General features: G+C 37.2%; 1 protein-coding gene across 9 annotated transcripts in view; it reads left to right on the forward strand.

The window, feature by feature from the left end:
• Window positions 1–12980, forward strand: part of AKAP6 (A-kinase anchoring protein 6) — a 284618-nt gene that overhangs the window by 260995 nt on the left and 10643 nt on the right. For all 9 annotated transcript variants that reach the window (XM_068684445.1, XM_068684446.1, XM_068684447.1 and 6 more), the window contains one exon: window positions 9466–12923. In XM_068684445.1, coding sequence (XP_068540546.1) covers window positions 9466–12882 — 3417 coding nt within the window. In that variant the 3' untranslated portion in view covers window positions 12883–12923. The remainder of the gene's footprint in view (window positions 1–9465; window positions 12924–12980) is intronic.

The raw sequence follows: 12980 nt of genomic DNA on the forward strand, positions 1-12980 counted from the left end.
CATATTCAGGTCTTCGTGTTTGGTGTGCAGTAATATGTAAATTACCTAGCCAGCTGCATTAAGCAGTGTTTGTTTATTCTATTTCTTTTGGCATAGCATATAACTGAATTTCTGCCAAAAATGTGGCTGCTTCAGGGAACACTGTTCGAGAAGAAGGAAGTTTTGAAAGGAAACGCACATCATAAGTCTTTACTGTGTGAAACAGTAAAATCAAAACAAACTTTCTGTTCATAAAAATATCTGTTTTAATGTAAAATAATGTGCTTGTAAAATACAATGAGCAAATTGAATCTTTTTAGAATGCTCTGTTTACATTATCTTTGTAAACAAGAGTACAATGCTGAGAGGCTGGTGATTTTGTTCATATGTGGGAAGGGTGACTAAAACTGGTGAAATGTGAAAATGGAAAGTTTAAGAGAAATTATTTTAAAATGGCATATTAATCTCCCCTAACACATAGCATTTAAATGCGTTTAAATTTAGAAAGCGGTGAAGTTTAAGTGTTAAAAAAAATTGCATTAATGATGCATAGAGCTATCTACTTATGCTGGCAGTCCTTTCAGTCTTCCAGTCTGACACTTCCTTTTTTATCCAGCCAGCTAATTTCCCCTCTTTTGTGAGGAGTAACTGTTTTCACACTAGTGCTTACCCAGCAAGCCTCCTCATTGTTTCATGGTTAATTATCTTCTTGAGCTTCACCTTCTCCAGAGAAGGGAGAAAGACTGGGCCTCCCCACAGCTCTAATGAAAGCTAGGTTTAGAGATGCACTGTGTGAATAAATGCAGTGTCTGATGTAGCAAAATAATAAATGAGTTCCTAAATTTACAGAGTCACAGCTCATCCAGCAGGTTTACTGAACAAAGCAGGAAAACACTTCATCTTAAAAATAATTTTTATTTCTAAAAGTGGGGAGGAATATTGCTTTAGTGTTAAGCCAAATGCTCTAAAGTTGTATGTTAATAACATTTATGCTGATAACATTAATACTCATAGCTTCATGCCCCTCAGTTATTACACTGCTTTGTAGGGAGCGCTCATTGGACTTTGTGACTCAACACTGCTGAAAATAAGAAATGCAGATAGATTTAAATCTTCAGTTTATGTTCCAATTTGAGCCCAAGTTTAAACTGTATAACATTTAAAATAAATTTTCCTGTAATAGAAGAATGTTGAAGAATGACAATAGTATTTTTGTACTAATGAAATACTCCCCATTGTAACTTTGTACTCAGCCAAACTAAGGCAGGCAATTATAAACCTCTCACCCTAACAAGAAATAGTTGTCCTTTACTTTGTCATCTTCTAAGTGAATTTCTATCAAGTATGCTTATATTAAATCATTTCTCAAGTGACCACATCAAAATATATGTGTAACACTGGTACTTCACATATTGCCCAGAATCCATTCAACATCCTAGATTAGATTGAAATTTCCAACCCTTTTATTTTTTTCAGCCAACTCCAGGGCTGTGTTGGCGTCTGTTATGTACACAGATGACTATAAACAACAGACACTTACCAGTGATAGAGATGAGAGAAAAAAATCTGGAAGTTCAAGGGTGAGATGATTTTAGTGAAACAGTTCTGCCTAGAGACCTCTTATACCTGGAGATAAGGCCAGTATTTCTGTTTTGCAACATCTGAAAAGCAGCTCTTCCTAGACAGAGGCTATGCAATGGCAAGGAGCAGTAGTGTTGTTGTAGTCTCGAGGTGCTTACTCTCTGCTACTTATTGACAGCAGCAGGGTTTAACTTAATGCTTGGAAATCCATAGGTTGGCACATTGTGGAAGCACTTGTAACATGCAGCATTCTGCAAGCTTCAGACTTCACCATACTTGCTTATTGACTCCCCTCCAGTCAATATCCCAAGTTTACAGATGGTGTATCAACAAAATCAAGAAGTACCTGAACTGAGATTACAAAGAAATCCTGTTGAAAATTTACATAGCGGAAAATAAAGAGTCAGTTGCCTTTGATGATATGAATTACACTCAATTTGGTAGTCTCTTAACTGCTTCAGGAAGAAGATAAACTGATGGGAGACCCAGATATCCTTCATGCAGTTCTTTTATTCATAAATAATTGATAAATTCTCCCTTTCCTGTATATGGAAATAATTTTTATTCAGAAATTCAGCCTCTCTTCTCCAGCTCTCAGTGAGAAAACTTTCTTTCTAGGTTTCTCCTAAGGTCAAGCTCCCAGGGGCTTATGTCCTGTCCTTTTGTACCTTATATCTAACTGTTTCTATGGTGATTCTCACTCTTTAGTGTTTCTCACAAACATCTATTTCTGCTGAAACAAAGCTCTTAAAAACTCTGTGATTTCAGGTTTCCTGATGTGCCTGTTGCAGGTGGAGGATTACTACTGTGTCTACTGAGTGCTTTCATGGCATCCACTGCGTTGTTCTGGTTTAACTGAGAGTAGTACACCACTAAAGGAATACCAGTTGCACTGTAAATGCTATTAAATTGAAAATATCCTTAGCCAGTATGCAGACCTCTGAACTATTACAAAGCCAAAACAGTAATAATTCTATTATGCCAGTGTAACTTTGCCAGCACAGCTTTGTTCACTGGCTTGGGCACATCTCCTATGAAGACAGGCTGAGGGAGTTGGGGTTGTTCAGCCTGGAGAAGAGAAGGCTCTGGGGAGACCTTATAGTGGCCTTCCAGTGCTTAAAGGGGGCTACAGGAAAGCTGGGGAGGGACTCTTTGTCAGGGGGTGTAGTGATAGCACAAGAGGGAATGGCTTTAAACTGAAAGAGAGTAGATTTAGTTTAGATACAAGAAAGAAATTTTTTCCCATGAGGGTGGTGAGGCACTGGAATGGGTTGCCCAGAGAACCATTCTGTTATTCTGTGATCTGAGTGCAGAAGGTAACTGTTTTGCTGTGAATAAGGGCACAGTGAAAATGCACAGTGAAAAAATGTGCTGAAATTCTAGTTTATAGACAAGCAATAGTTAAGCCTGTTTAAGCATCGTCAGTTCCTCAGATTTCCTATTTCTGCTGTGTTGTTTTATTTTTTTTTATATATTTTTTTGTCTTAACCATAAAGGTTAAGGTCTTTGATTGAGCCAAATTCTGAGACTTGGCATGGATGAACTCTACCAACTTGCATGGGCATGTGTTTGAGGTAGAGTGCCAGGATTTGCTCTTTACTAAACTAGGTATGCATGACAACATTTTGGGTTTGGGTCAAACTAGGAACATTTTTCTAAGAGTTTCATAAAGTGCTTGTGTTGGATTCTTGCACAAAGAAAATCACATATTCTTCTGAAGTAGGGTTGAGACCAAAATGACATTCAAGGGTGAAAAATCCTGTCATGTAACCTCTTGACAGATGAAAAGAAAACTACAAAGCAGCAAAAACAACAGTCAGTAAAATATGCCATGTAGCTAGGCTTTCTCATCACACACACACAAAAACTAGGGGGGCGGGGAAAAAAAGGCAAAAAAACCCACACAAATACACAGCTTGGAATATTGGTCTGAGGTTGTAAACCTATTTGGATGACAATATGATTCAACATAAAAATGTTACAGATGTTCTTCTGCTCCCTGGTAACATTGAAAGTGTTCTTGAGCAAATGAGAATTGGAGAAGTTAAAAAGCCACTTGAGGATGCAGTAGCAAAAACAGAGGCCTCTGCTTCCACAGAGGCTTTGAGATGAATGAGGTGTGGTGTAGCAGTAGTTATACTCTGAGCACAGCAAAGGGACTAAATGTGTTGAGTCCCAGTTTTTGTGTTGGTTTGTGAAAGAAGTGAGTCCCTGCGGGCCTCCTGCTGACATGGCTCACCTTCTGTTCCAGCCTGGCTCTTCTGCACTGGCTGGGCAGTCAGGTACCATTGGGAGTTTATCAAGAAAGCTGTTAAGATCGTTGTAGGACTCATGTGCAGGAACGAGTGACCTGAGTGTTAACTAACGTGGTAAAGAGACACTTAAAGAGCAGCAGAATGGCTAGTTTCTCTGACTTTTTAAAACACTTATACTACTAGTAGGGTCTTCTAGATTACAGGTGAGCATCTTGTTAAAATGTCACTGAAATTACTGAATCTGTTGGTTAGAACATGTGCCCACAAAACCTGTATCATGATAAAGAAATTAATCAGTTTTAAAACCTGTGTATGACAAGGCAAACCTCTAGACTTTTATTTCAGAGCACTATAAGAGAAATCCAAATGTCATCATGGAGACAGTGATCAGCAGTGGAATCTCTTGCTCCCATAAGACCCGGCCTGTGCCGAGACCCTTGCAGGTGGCACCTGTCACAGCAGAGAGCAGAGGTGATGTCAGTGTCCTTCCTATTGTATAGCAATCTGTACACACAACCACACACACAGGACCCTGGAAATACCTGTAAGCACCTGTAATGCCCAACAGGGAAGGACACGTTCTGCATGTGCAGAATTTAGTATATTATTTCATTGAGGGAGGCAATCATAATTGTAAAATGAAACACGAGGAAGTAAAAACACAGATTTGTATTCTTATTTTCTCAGCAAAGAAACATGTATCATCTTATTTCAATTGTAGTTATAACAAGCATATATGTTAATGATTAGTTTCTACAGCAGTCTTAATAAATATACTCGTTTCTCTAGTGATCTGCAGTAAAGCAAATGGCTTCTGTATTTTTGAGGCCATATTGTAATGTGCAGGTCACTTCAGTATAATGCACATTGCATATTATGCATATATTAATGCATATTAAAATATTGGTGTTGGGAAATGGGGACAGTTTTCTTGTTGGCTATAATATAGGGAACCCCATTTAGAAAATGAACTTAAGCGAAGCAGAAGTGAAATGGGTACTGTACGTATGACTGTTTCCCTCAGCAGAAGTACTTGGCATGCTTGTGTTTTTCAAAAGACAAAATCATGTTTGTCTTCCTTCAGTGTGCACACATTCCTGGAGATGGGGGATGGTTTTCTTTCTTTCTCTTTCTTTTTCCCCTGGCCCCTAAGTGCAGTTAAGTTTGGATAATTTGTCCACAGCAACTGAAGGATATGTTGCAGGGGAGAGAGGAACAGAGTTTGTATTTATTATTCTAAAAGCTCATTTTTTTTCATGTTAATTCCTTTAAAAATATATAATGGTACGTAGGGGTTACATTACAGGCTTGTTTCACTAACACAAAGTATCTGTACTGGAGTAGCACATGCAAATGAGGACAAAACAGAGAATCATTGTTTAATAAAGTTTGCTGCAGAAAAAGCAAAACTATCTGTGTTTTAAAAATGAAACAAATGGGAAAAAAATGCATTTTTAAGATTTTTTATAAAGAGCACTGTGAGGAAATATCCTTATATGACAATAATTTTATTTCTTCCCATTAACATCTTCAGCAGATTAACTGTTTAACTACTAGATATCAGCCCTACAAGCATATAAGTGCATACTTAACTTCGCTAACATGAGTTATCCCACTAAAATGGGACTACTACCCTAAGCAAAGTAGTTTCCAGTTTGAACCCTGAACAGCCAGACTCCTTAAGACAACACTTTCAATACAGTAGAATTAATTCTATCTTTAACTTTTCTGAGTCTTTAATTAAATTTGTTCTTGTTTTAATTACATTAGAAATGTTTTGGGCAGCAATAAATACTTCTTAAGTGTTGTTTATCTAGTGATAAAAACTGGAATATACATAATACTGTGCTTCTCCTTGTTGTTATTATGTTGTTATTTTTTGCTTGCTTGGTCAAGACTTTTTACATCCTCTTACTCTGAATCATGTGGCCATTGCCATTGACTCCAGAAGTAGTTGTGTTTAGTGACTTTAATATGATAAAATTTACTATATGAAGATAGCCATTGTTAGAAAGATGCTATAAGCATACATACACACACATATGCTTGCTGAAGTCCATGGCAGAACACTCAGAGACCAAATTTAACCAAAGGTACAATTCAGTCTGGCAAAGAGAGCTTTCTTTGAATACTAGCAGGTGTAACTGATTGCACTAAATTTCCTTAGTGTATTTGGGAATTTAGAAACATCATTTATATATGTGCAAGTGTGTGTGTGTATAAACACAAACACCCACACCCACACATATATTACTATTGTGGTAACTCTAGTTCTCCATCACCTTACCTATGTTCTGAGTAGCCTGACAGGGAGACATCTGATATGATAACAGTTGTGCATAGAGATTGGTACTGCTGTCAGTGCAAACATAGGCTGGAGTGACACCACCTTCCATTTTTCAAGCCAGAGCTTTATTCAAAAGCCTGCCTGGTGCTGCTCTCTCCAAAAGTCACTACAATGTCTGAATGCTCTTTCTTGTTTGAGCAGCTTGCTAAATATTGTAAAAAAAGAAAGGGAAAATGTATACCTCTGCTAAAAATGCCAAATACAGGATGTTTGTGTGACGTTGGCTGGGTGGTCTGTTTCAGACAAAGTTAAACTTGGTCTATATTTGGTAAGGGCTGCCAACATAGCGGATAACCACTAAAGGTGTACTGGTAGGTCTCTTCAGGGAAGATGATGCTTATAAGAAAGGTAGTAATTTAATAATATCAATTCTGGCAATTCCTTGGACAGAGAAAGCTGTGCTGGTAAAATGTCCATGTCTACATAAAAGCCTTTGGAAGTGACAATAACTTTGACAATATGAAAAAAATAATAATTAAATTCTCTATCATCATAGCTGTCTGTAAAACTTCTGAATATACACCAGACCTCAGAAAAGCATGTGCATTTGAAGGATAAAAACTAGGCTTTGAAGTAAGAAGTACTCAGTGAAGATGAATGGGGTGAGGTCACAACTCTACATGTTTTATTGTTTCAGTCCATCTGACCTACAGAACAAACAAGGCAGCCAAGTGCTGATTTACAGGGGGAAGGTTATCTTCCTGACCAATAAGGACCAAATGTTTTGTTTTTGAAAAACAAAATCAGATTCTGTGGAACATAAAATCCCTGGAACCTGCTGCTGATTTCCTGCCTTTGGGAATTCTTTCTGCAGCTGGCAGAAGCTTAAAACAGTAAAATTGTGCAGTTTAGGAAGCTTTTCACAGCAATATCTTCCTAATGTTAAGTGCTACAGTGTCGTAAAACATAACACAGTGAAAATGAGTTATTTTAGCTGGTTTCGTGTTTAATCTAACAGGCTTTCAAACTAACTTAATGTAATTATCATCATTCTCTTGCACCACTTTTTTTAGGTGCAGGTTGGTAAGGGGATGAAAACATGGTAAACTGGCAAATCCAAACATGGACTGCTGAACTCTACAATGTACAGCACTGCTCTGATAGCCTTAGTTGTCTAACAAATTATTTATATATTTTTTTTCATAGAGTTTAAAATCTAAGCTACCTCTAGACAATATCTCAGTGGGAGGGAGAAAAGAAAGGACTCATTCTGTAAAAGTTTTGGAGTATGTAGATCTACAAAGAGCTTTCAACTTTAGACAGGACCGATTTTCAAAATACCAAAAACTGTCTAACCTGCCAAGGAGAGAACATTTCCTTGGCACACAAATTCCTGCCCACAGTTACTTCTGATATCCTAATGCAGCTGCACTGCACAAGGATCTACCTTACAACAAAGCTGGATGGAGTATGGGGATTTATCTTAAATGAAGGTCTCATTTTATCAAATATGTTAATTTTCATATCACTCTGCTGAATGGTGGATAGCTACTCTGCCTGTTTTGGAGCAAATCATTCTTTTCCTTATGCCATTTGAGTGTTTTAGTCTGGACATACAGCATTAGGATACCTTTCCACAGAAATAGTGCCACCAATATCCGTAATTATATAGACACTGAAGGATGGATTTGGAGCTATTTATGCATCTTGCCAGTCAAATGTGTTGAACATTGCACTGTGGGTTAAAACTCTCCTCATCTGACTGTGACTCAATTAATTTTTAGTTGTTTTATGCAAAATAAAATAGCATAAGTAGGCTTCTTTTCAGAACAGCTTCTCTTAGGAGAATGGGAGCCTGGTTCATGTCTCTTATGCCCAGTCTTACAAACTGTCCCACATCCAAAATCAGTGCCCTAACTATTGAACTGTTTGAGATTATCTTATGATTTGTCTTGAAAGAGATGAGCAGGCTTTAGTTCCTTCTTCAAAGGAGCTCACAGCTGAGAATTCCAGTCAGACATATGTGCCTTCCTCGGCTCACTTAACCTTGGCTGAATCTTTATGAATCTAAGTCTGCAACCAAGTTGCTTACAACTGTTCATTTGACTACAGCCTCCCTTTATCTTCTTGTATTTCAGTAACTTAGTGAGTTTGTTGTCATTTAGATTGCTGTTTGGCATGCAGTCAAACTTGCTCCAAGAAAACTCGAGAGAGATCATTGTTGAAAGTTTTTTGTTTTAAAAAAAGTATTTGTTTTTTTTTTGGATACAGTGATATCACTGTTCAGCTGTTAAGAAAATTTAAATTAAACAATTCTACATTAGTTAGCAGTCCTATCGCAAGACTTACTATGTAAGCAAAGTCTTCCCTAAAATGGCAGGCTCTCAATAAATAGAAAAATTAGGAGAAATTAATTTGATCTCAGAGAGCAAGCCCCCAAATCAGCAACTGCTTCTCTCCTACTTTGAGGATTTTAAGGTGAGTCAGTGCTGTTGGCCATTTGACATATCACATTTCAGTAGGAAGAGTTGTCAAGGTGCTCTTTCTCTCCCACAGGTGTTTCTAGAAGTAATAATACTTGAGGCTACGTGTTCTGAGCCCATAATAGCCCACTGGAAACCTACAAAAGTCTTAAAAAAATCAAACTAAGTTTTGCTCAATTATTTATTAGCCTGTTCCCAGAGAACAGTGTCAGCACAGACAATATTTGAAATTCATGTAGTATTTGATTAGACTGATTGATCTTACAGCTGAAGATATTAACATTCATTAGTGTTACTTACTGGTCATTAGTACTGCCTTTATTATCAAGTAAAGAATAAACAGAAATTCTAATAAAAATTCATCAAGTCTAGTGATAGCCAGTGCATTAGATTAGTTGTTTTAAGGCTGACTGCACAAAACTTTGTTATAAACATTTTATTAAAACCTTTGGCAAAACATTTATATCTTAGCTCTTTTAAACTTAAGCAGGCTAAGAGATATTCTCATATATCCAACATAATAAACACCTATCAGCATATTTTTATTAGAACACTTCTGTGTGATTCTGCAGAATGGTTAATGCTTGTTATAAAATGACTAACCACAATTAATCTCTGTTAAAGTAAAGTAAAATTTCTATATTATGCTTTAGTGGCAAATAAGAAGAAAAATAAGAAATTATGCAGAATTTAATAGTTTTCATTTTAATTGATCATTTAAATGGTACACAATACATGACAAAGTAAAAGCCTATTAATGATCATTGTTCCAAAAATTCACTTTACTCCCATTAACGTAGCTAAATGATTTCAATGTAAGCGCTTTTAAAGTAGAGCTGTAAATATTTTTAATCTCTTATTTTTAAATTATTTTTTACAGGAGTCTCTGAACGTTATTGATGCCAGTTTGATGGATCTAAATGGTCCAAGTGAAGATGCACTAGAATGGGATGAAACTGACATAAGTAATAAGCTGATAAGTGTTCATGAAGATTTAAGTGATCCTGATCAGGAGCAGAAGAAGGATGATCTAAGTCAGAAAACTGCTTCAGGAGAATGTGGTGACGATGTGAATGAAGATGAAAGTATCAGTGATCATGGAAGTCCTCTTTATTGTCCCACCATTACTTCCCCTCCAAATCCTCACATCTATCAGGTCTATAGTCTTCATAATATTGAATTATCAGAAAAAAAACACATGCCTTTCTTGAAAAAAACATCCAAACTCTCCAGTGTAACACAGTCTAACATTTTAAACAAAAGTCTTAGTAAAGACTCTTCATTTTCATCTACCAAATCCTTGCCAGACCTAATAGGGGGGACGACACTGGCAAAAACATACAACTATATGTACCAAAGTGGAAACATAAGCAGGCATTCTGAGAGTGAGAGTGGGATAGTGAGTGAATGTGATACAGAAACTACAAATAATTCAGAAATTTTTTTACTAAATGATATTGAAAGCACTCAGAGTAATCCTGAAATTGGGCATGCAGAAACTCAAATGGATGGCATAATTGATGTAATAAAACAAAAAATAAAGCAAGATGAAGAAGACCATGTTAGTCTCTCAGATGATTGCCAGTTGGCACCTTCTGGATGTTGTGGAAGTGAAATTGATGAAGACTTGGACAGCGTTACCATGTGTAAACCTGTTTGTCTAGAAGAACTGCAAGGAAAACATGATGTGTTTACATTTTATGATTACTCGTATCTTCAAGGCTCCAAATTCAAATTGCCAGTGATAATGAAACAATCACAACTTGAAAAGACACACACAGAGGGTGCTTTGTTTCATGGCTTTAGTTTTGATAAAATACCTGGTAAATTTGAACATAAACCTGGAGAGTCACAACCAGATGGGTTTATTCATGACCATAGTCTGGCAAGTATCCCTGGAGGATCAGATCCCAGTTCTTGTAAGTCTGGAGAAACAGTAAGAAAATTAGCTGTTACAGAGAATACAAAGCAGATTTCAACTTTGTCTCGTAGTTCTTCATTAGAGTCACTGTCTGTAGTAGGAGATTTGTTCAGCTCAGGTATTTTTAAAAGTGGAGATGGTCTTCAACGAAGCACCTCTTTGGAGAGCTGGCTGACTTCCTACAAAAGCAACGAAGATCTTTTTAGTCATCATGGTTCAGGAGACATAAGTGCAAGCAGTGATTCTGTTGGAGAGCTCAGCAAAAGGACATTAGATCTTTTGAATCGTTTAGAGAATATCCAAAGTCCATTAGATCAAAAGATAAAGCGCAGCATCTCTGATATAACACTCCAAAGTAGCTCTCAAAAAATGTCTTTTACTGGACAGCTGTCTGTAGATATTGCATCCTCAGTCAATGAAGACTCAGCGGCTTCTCTCACTGAACTCAGCAGCAGTGAGGATCTTTCTCTCTGCTCTGAAGACATCGTACTGCATAGAAATAAAATACCAGATTCAAATGCATCATTTAGAAAACATCTTAATAGATCTGTAGCTGATGAGAGCGATGTCAATGTCAGCATGATTGTTAATGTCTCCTGCACTTCTGCTTGTACTGATGATGAAGATGACAGTGATTTGCTTTCAAGTTCCACCCTTACTTTAACTGAGGAAGAGCTAGGTATCAAAGATGAAGATGATGACTCCAGTATAGCAACTGATGAGGATATTTATGAAGAATGCAATTTAATTTCAGGACTTGATTATATAAAAAATGAACTCCAAACTTGGATTAGACCAAAATTTTCTTTGACAAGGGAGAAGAGAAAAAGTAACCTCAGTGATGAAATTCAGCACAGTAAAGAAGTTAGTAATGAGACATCAAAAGCCACAGATACATTGAGCATTGAAACACTTTTGAATGGTTCAGTACAGAAAATACCAGAAAATAATGGCAACAGTAAGAATGTACCACGTGATCATGAAAAAGGGACAAAGGGTCACTTAAGGAAAGATATTTCTCAGGTTGTGAAGGATCAGCTCGTGGATGATATGGAGAATGGCAATGTTGAAAATACTCTTGGCAGTCAAAAGGAAGTGCTCGTGAGAACATCAGCAACTTCCAGAACTCATATATCACTTGATGTTAGAGAAGCTGAAAATGAATGTTGTGTCTGTGAAGCATTTACAGACAGTTCAGATGATTCACATATGGATGGCAAGGAAACTGCTCTGTTGTCAGATGGATCCAGAAACCCTCCAAAAGAATGTCAAAGTCATCTTCAGTCTGATTGTCATGGTGTTGCTTACTCTCCTGCTAAAAAACCTTGTACTGAATCTTCCTCAGAAACGAACTGCGTAGACAAGCAAGCATCCCTACCCGATGGTCAGCAACGCAGAGTAAGCACTACTGAAAAATCTACTGATTGCTGTGCAGCCTTGAAATCTAATGAAGCAGAACAGGATTCCTCAGCCAGTGGTCCTGATTCATGCTGTAACTGTGAACCTGCTACTTTTGATAAAAGAAACTTGGAAGATGGCTCAGTACACAACTTTGTGATGGAGATAATAGACATGGCATCAACAGCTTTGAAAAGTAAGTCACAACCTGAATGTGAGTCATCTGCTCCAGCTTCATTAACACAGATCAAGGAAAAAGTGTTAGAACACTCTCACAGACCCATCCAGCTAAGAAAAGGGGACTTCTATTCTTATCTTTCACTTTCTTCTCACGATAGTGACTGTGGAGAGGTAATCAAATACATAGAGGAAAAGAGCAGCACTCCTGTGCCACTGGACTTCACAGATGACAGAGAAAATATTGAATGCTTTTTTGAAGCTTGCCCTGAAGAAGAGCGTGTTGAACAGCAGCAATCTGTTTCTAATGGTACTACCGAAGCACGAGTTGAACAGCAGCAACCTATTTCTAACATTAGTTCTGAAATACCTCCAGAGTCACCAGGCAAAGTGACTCTAGAGTCAATAGGAAAAGCTAAAACTTCATCAGAAAATAGGCATTTATCTTTTTTATGTGATGATGACATTAATATAAATGTCCCCAATCCTAACAAACAAAATGCTTCAAATGATTTGAAAAATGCTGATGATGATTTGATGATTTCAGATCGGGAAATGGAAGGTTTGGAAAAGAATTCTCCAGAGCTTAGCAGTGAGAAGAGTACTATAGGAAAATCATGTGGAATCGAAGAGCCCAAAGGATGTGTTGCTGCTTCTGAAGAGGTTTCAGCCATAGAGTTTCAGTTAAAGCCCAGCCATTCACAGAATAAGGAGGTTTTGCACCAAAACACTAAAACTCTTACTTGTGAAGAAACTCTCCTGACTCTTCATAAGGAAAGACACATTAATATGCACAGATAGAATGTAACCCTCTCCAGGCATATACATTATCCTAAAAACAGGTATGTACTTTACAATATACAAGTTGCACCTTTTTTTTTTTTTTCTTTTCATTTCTT

The sequence above is a fragment of the Anas acuta genome, chromosome 5 (assembly GCF_963932015.1).
Source record: "Anas acuta chromosome 5, bAnaAcu1.1, whole genome shotgun sequence".
NCBI lineage: Eukaryota > Metazoa > Chordata > Aves > Anseriformes > Anatidae > Anas > Anas acuta.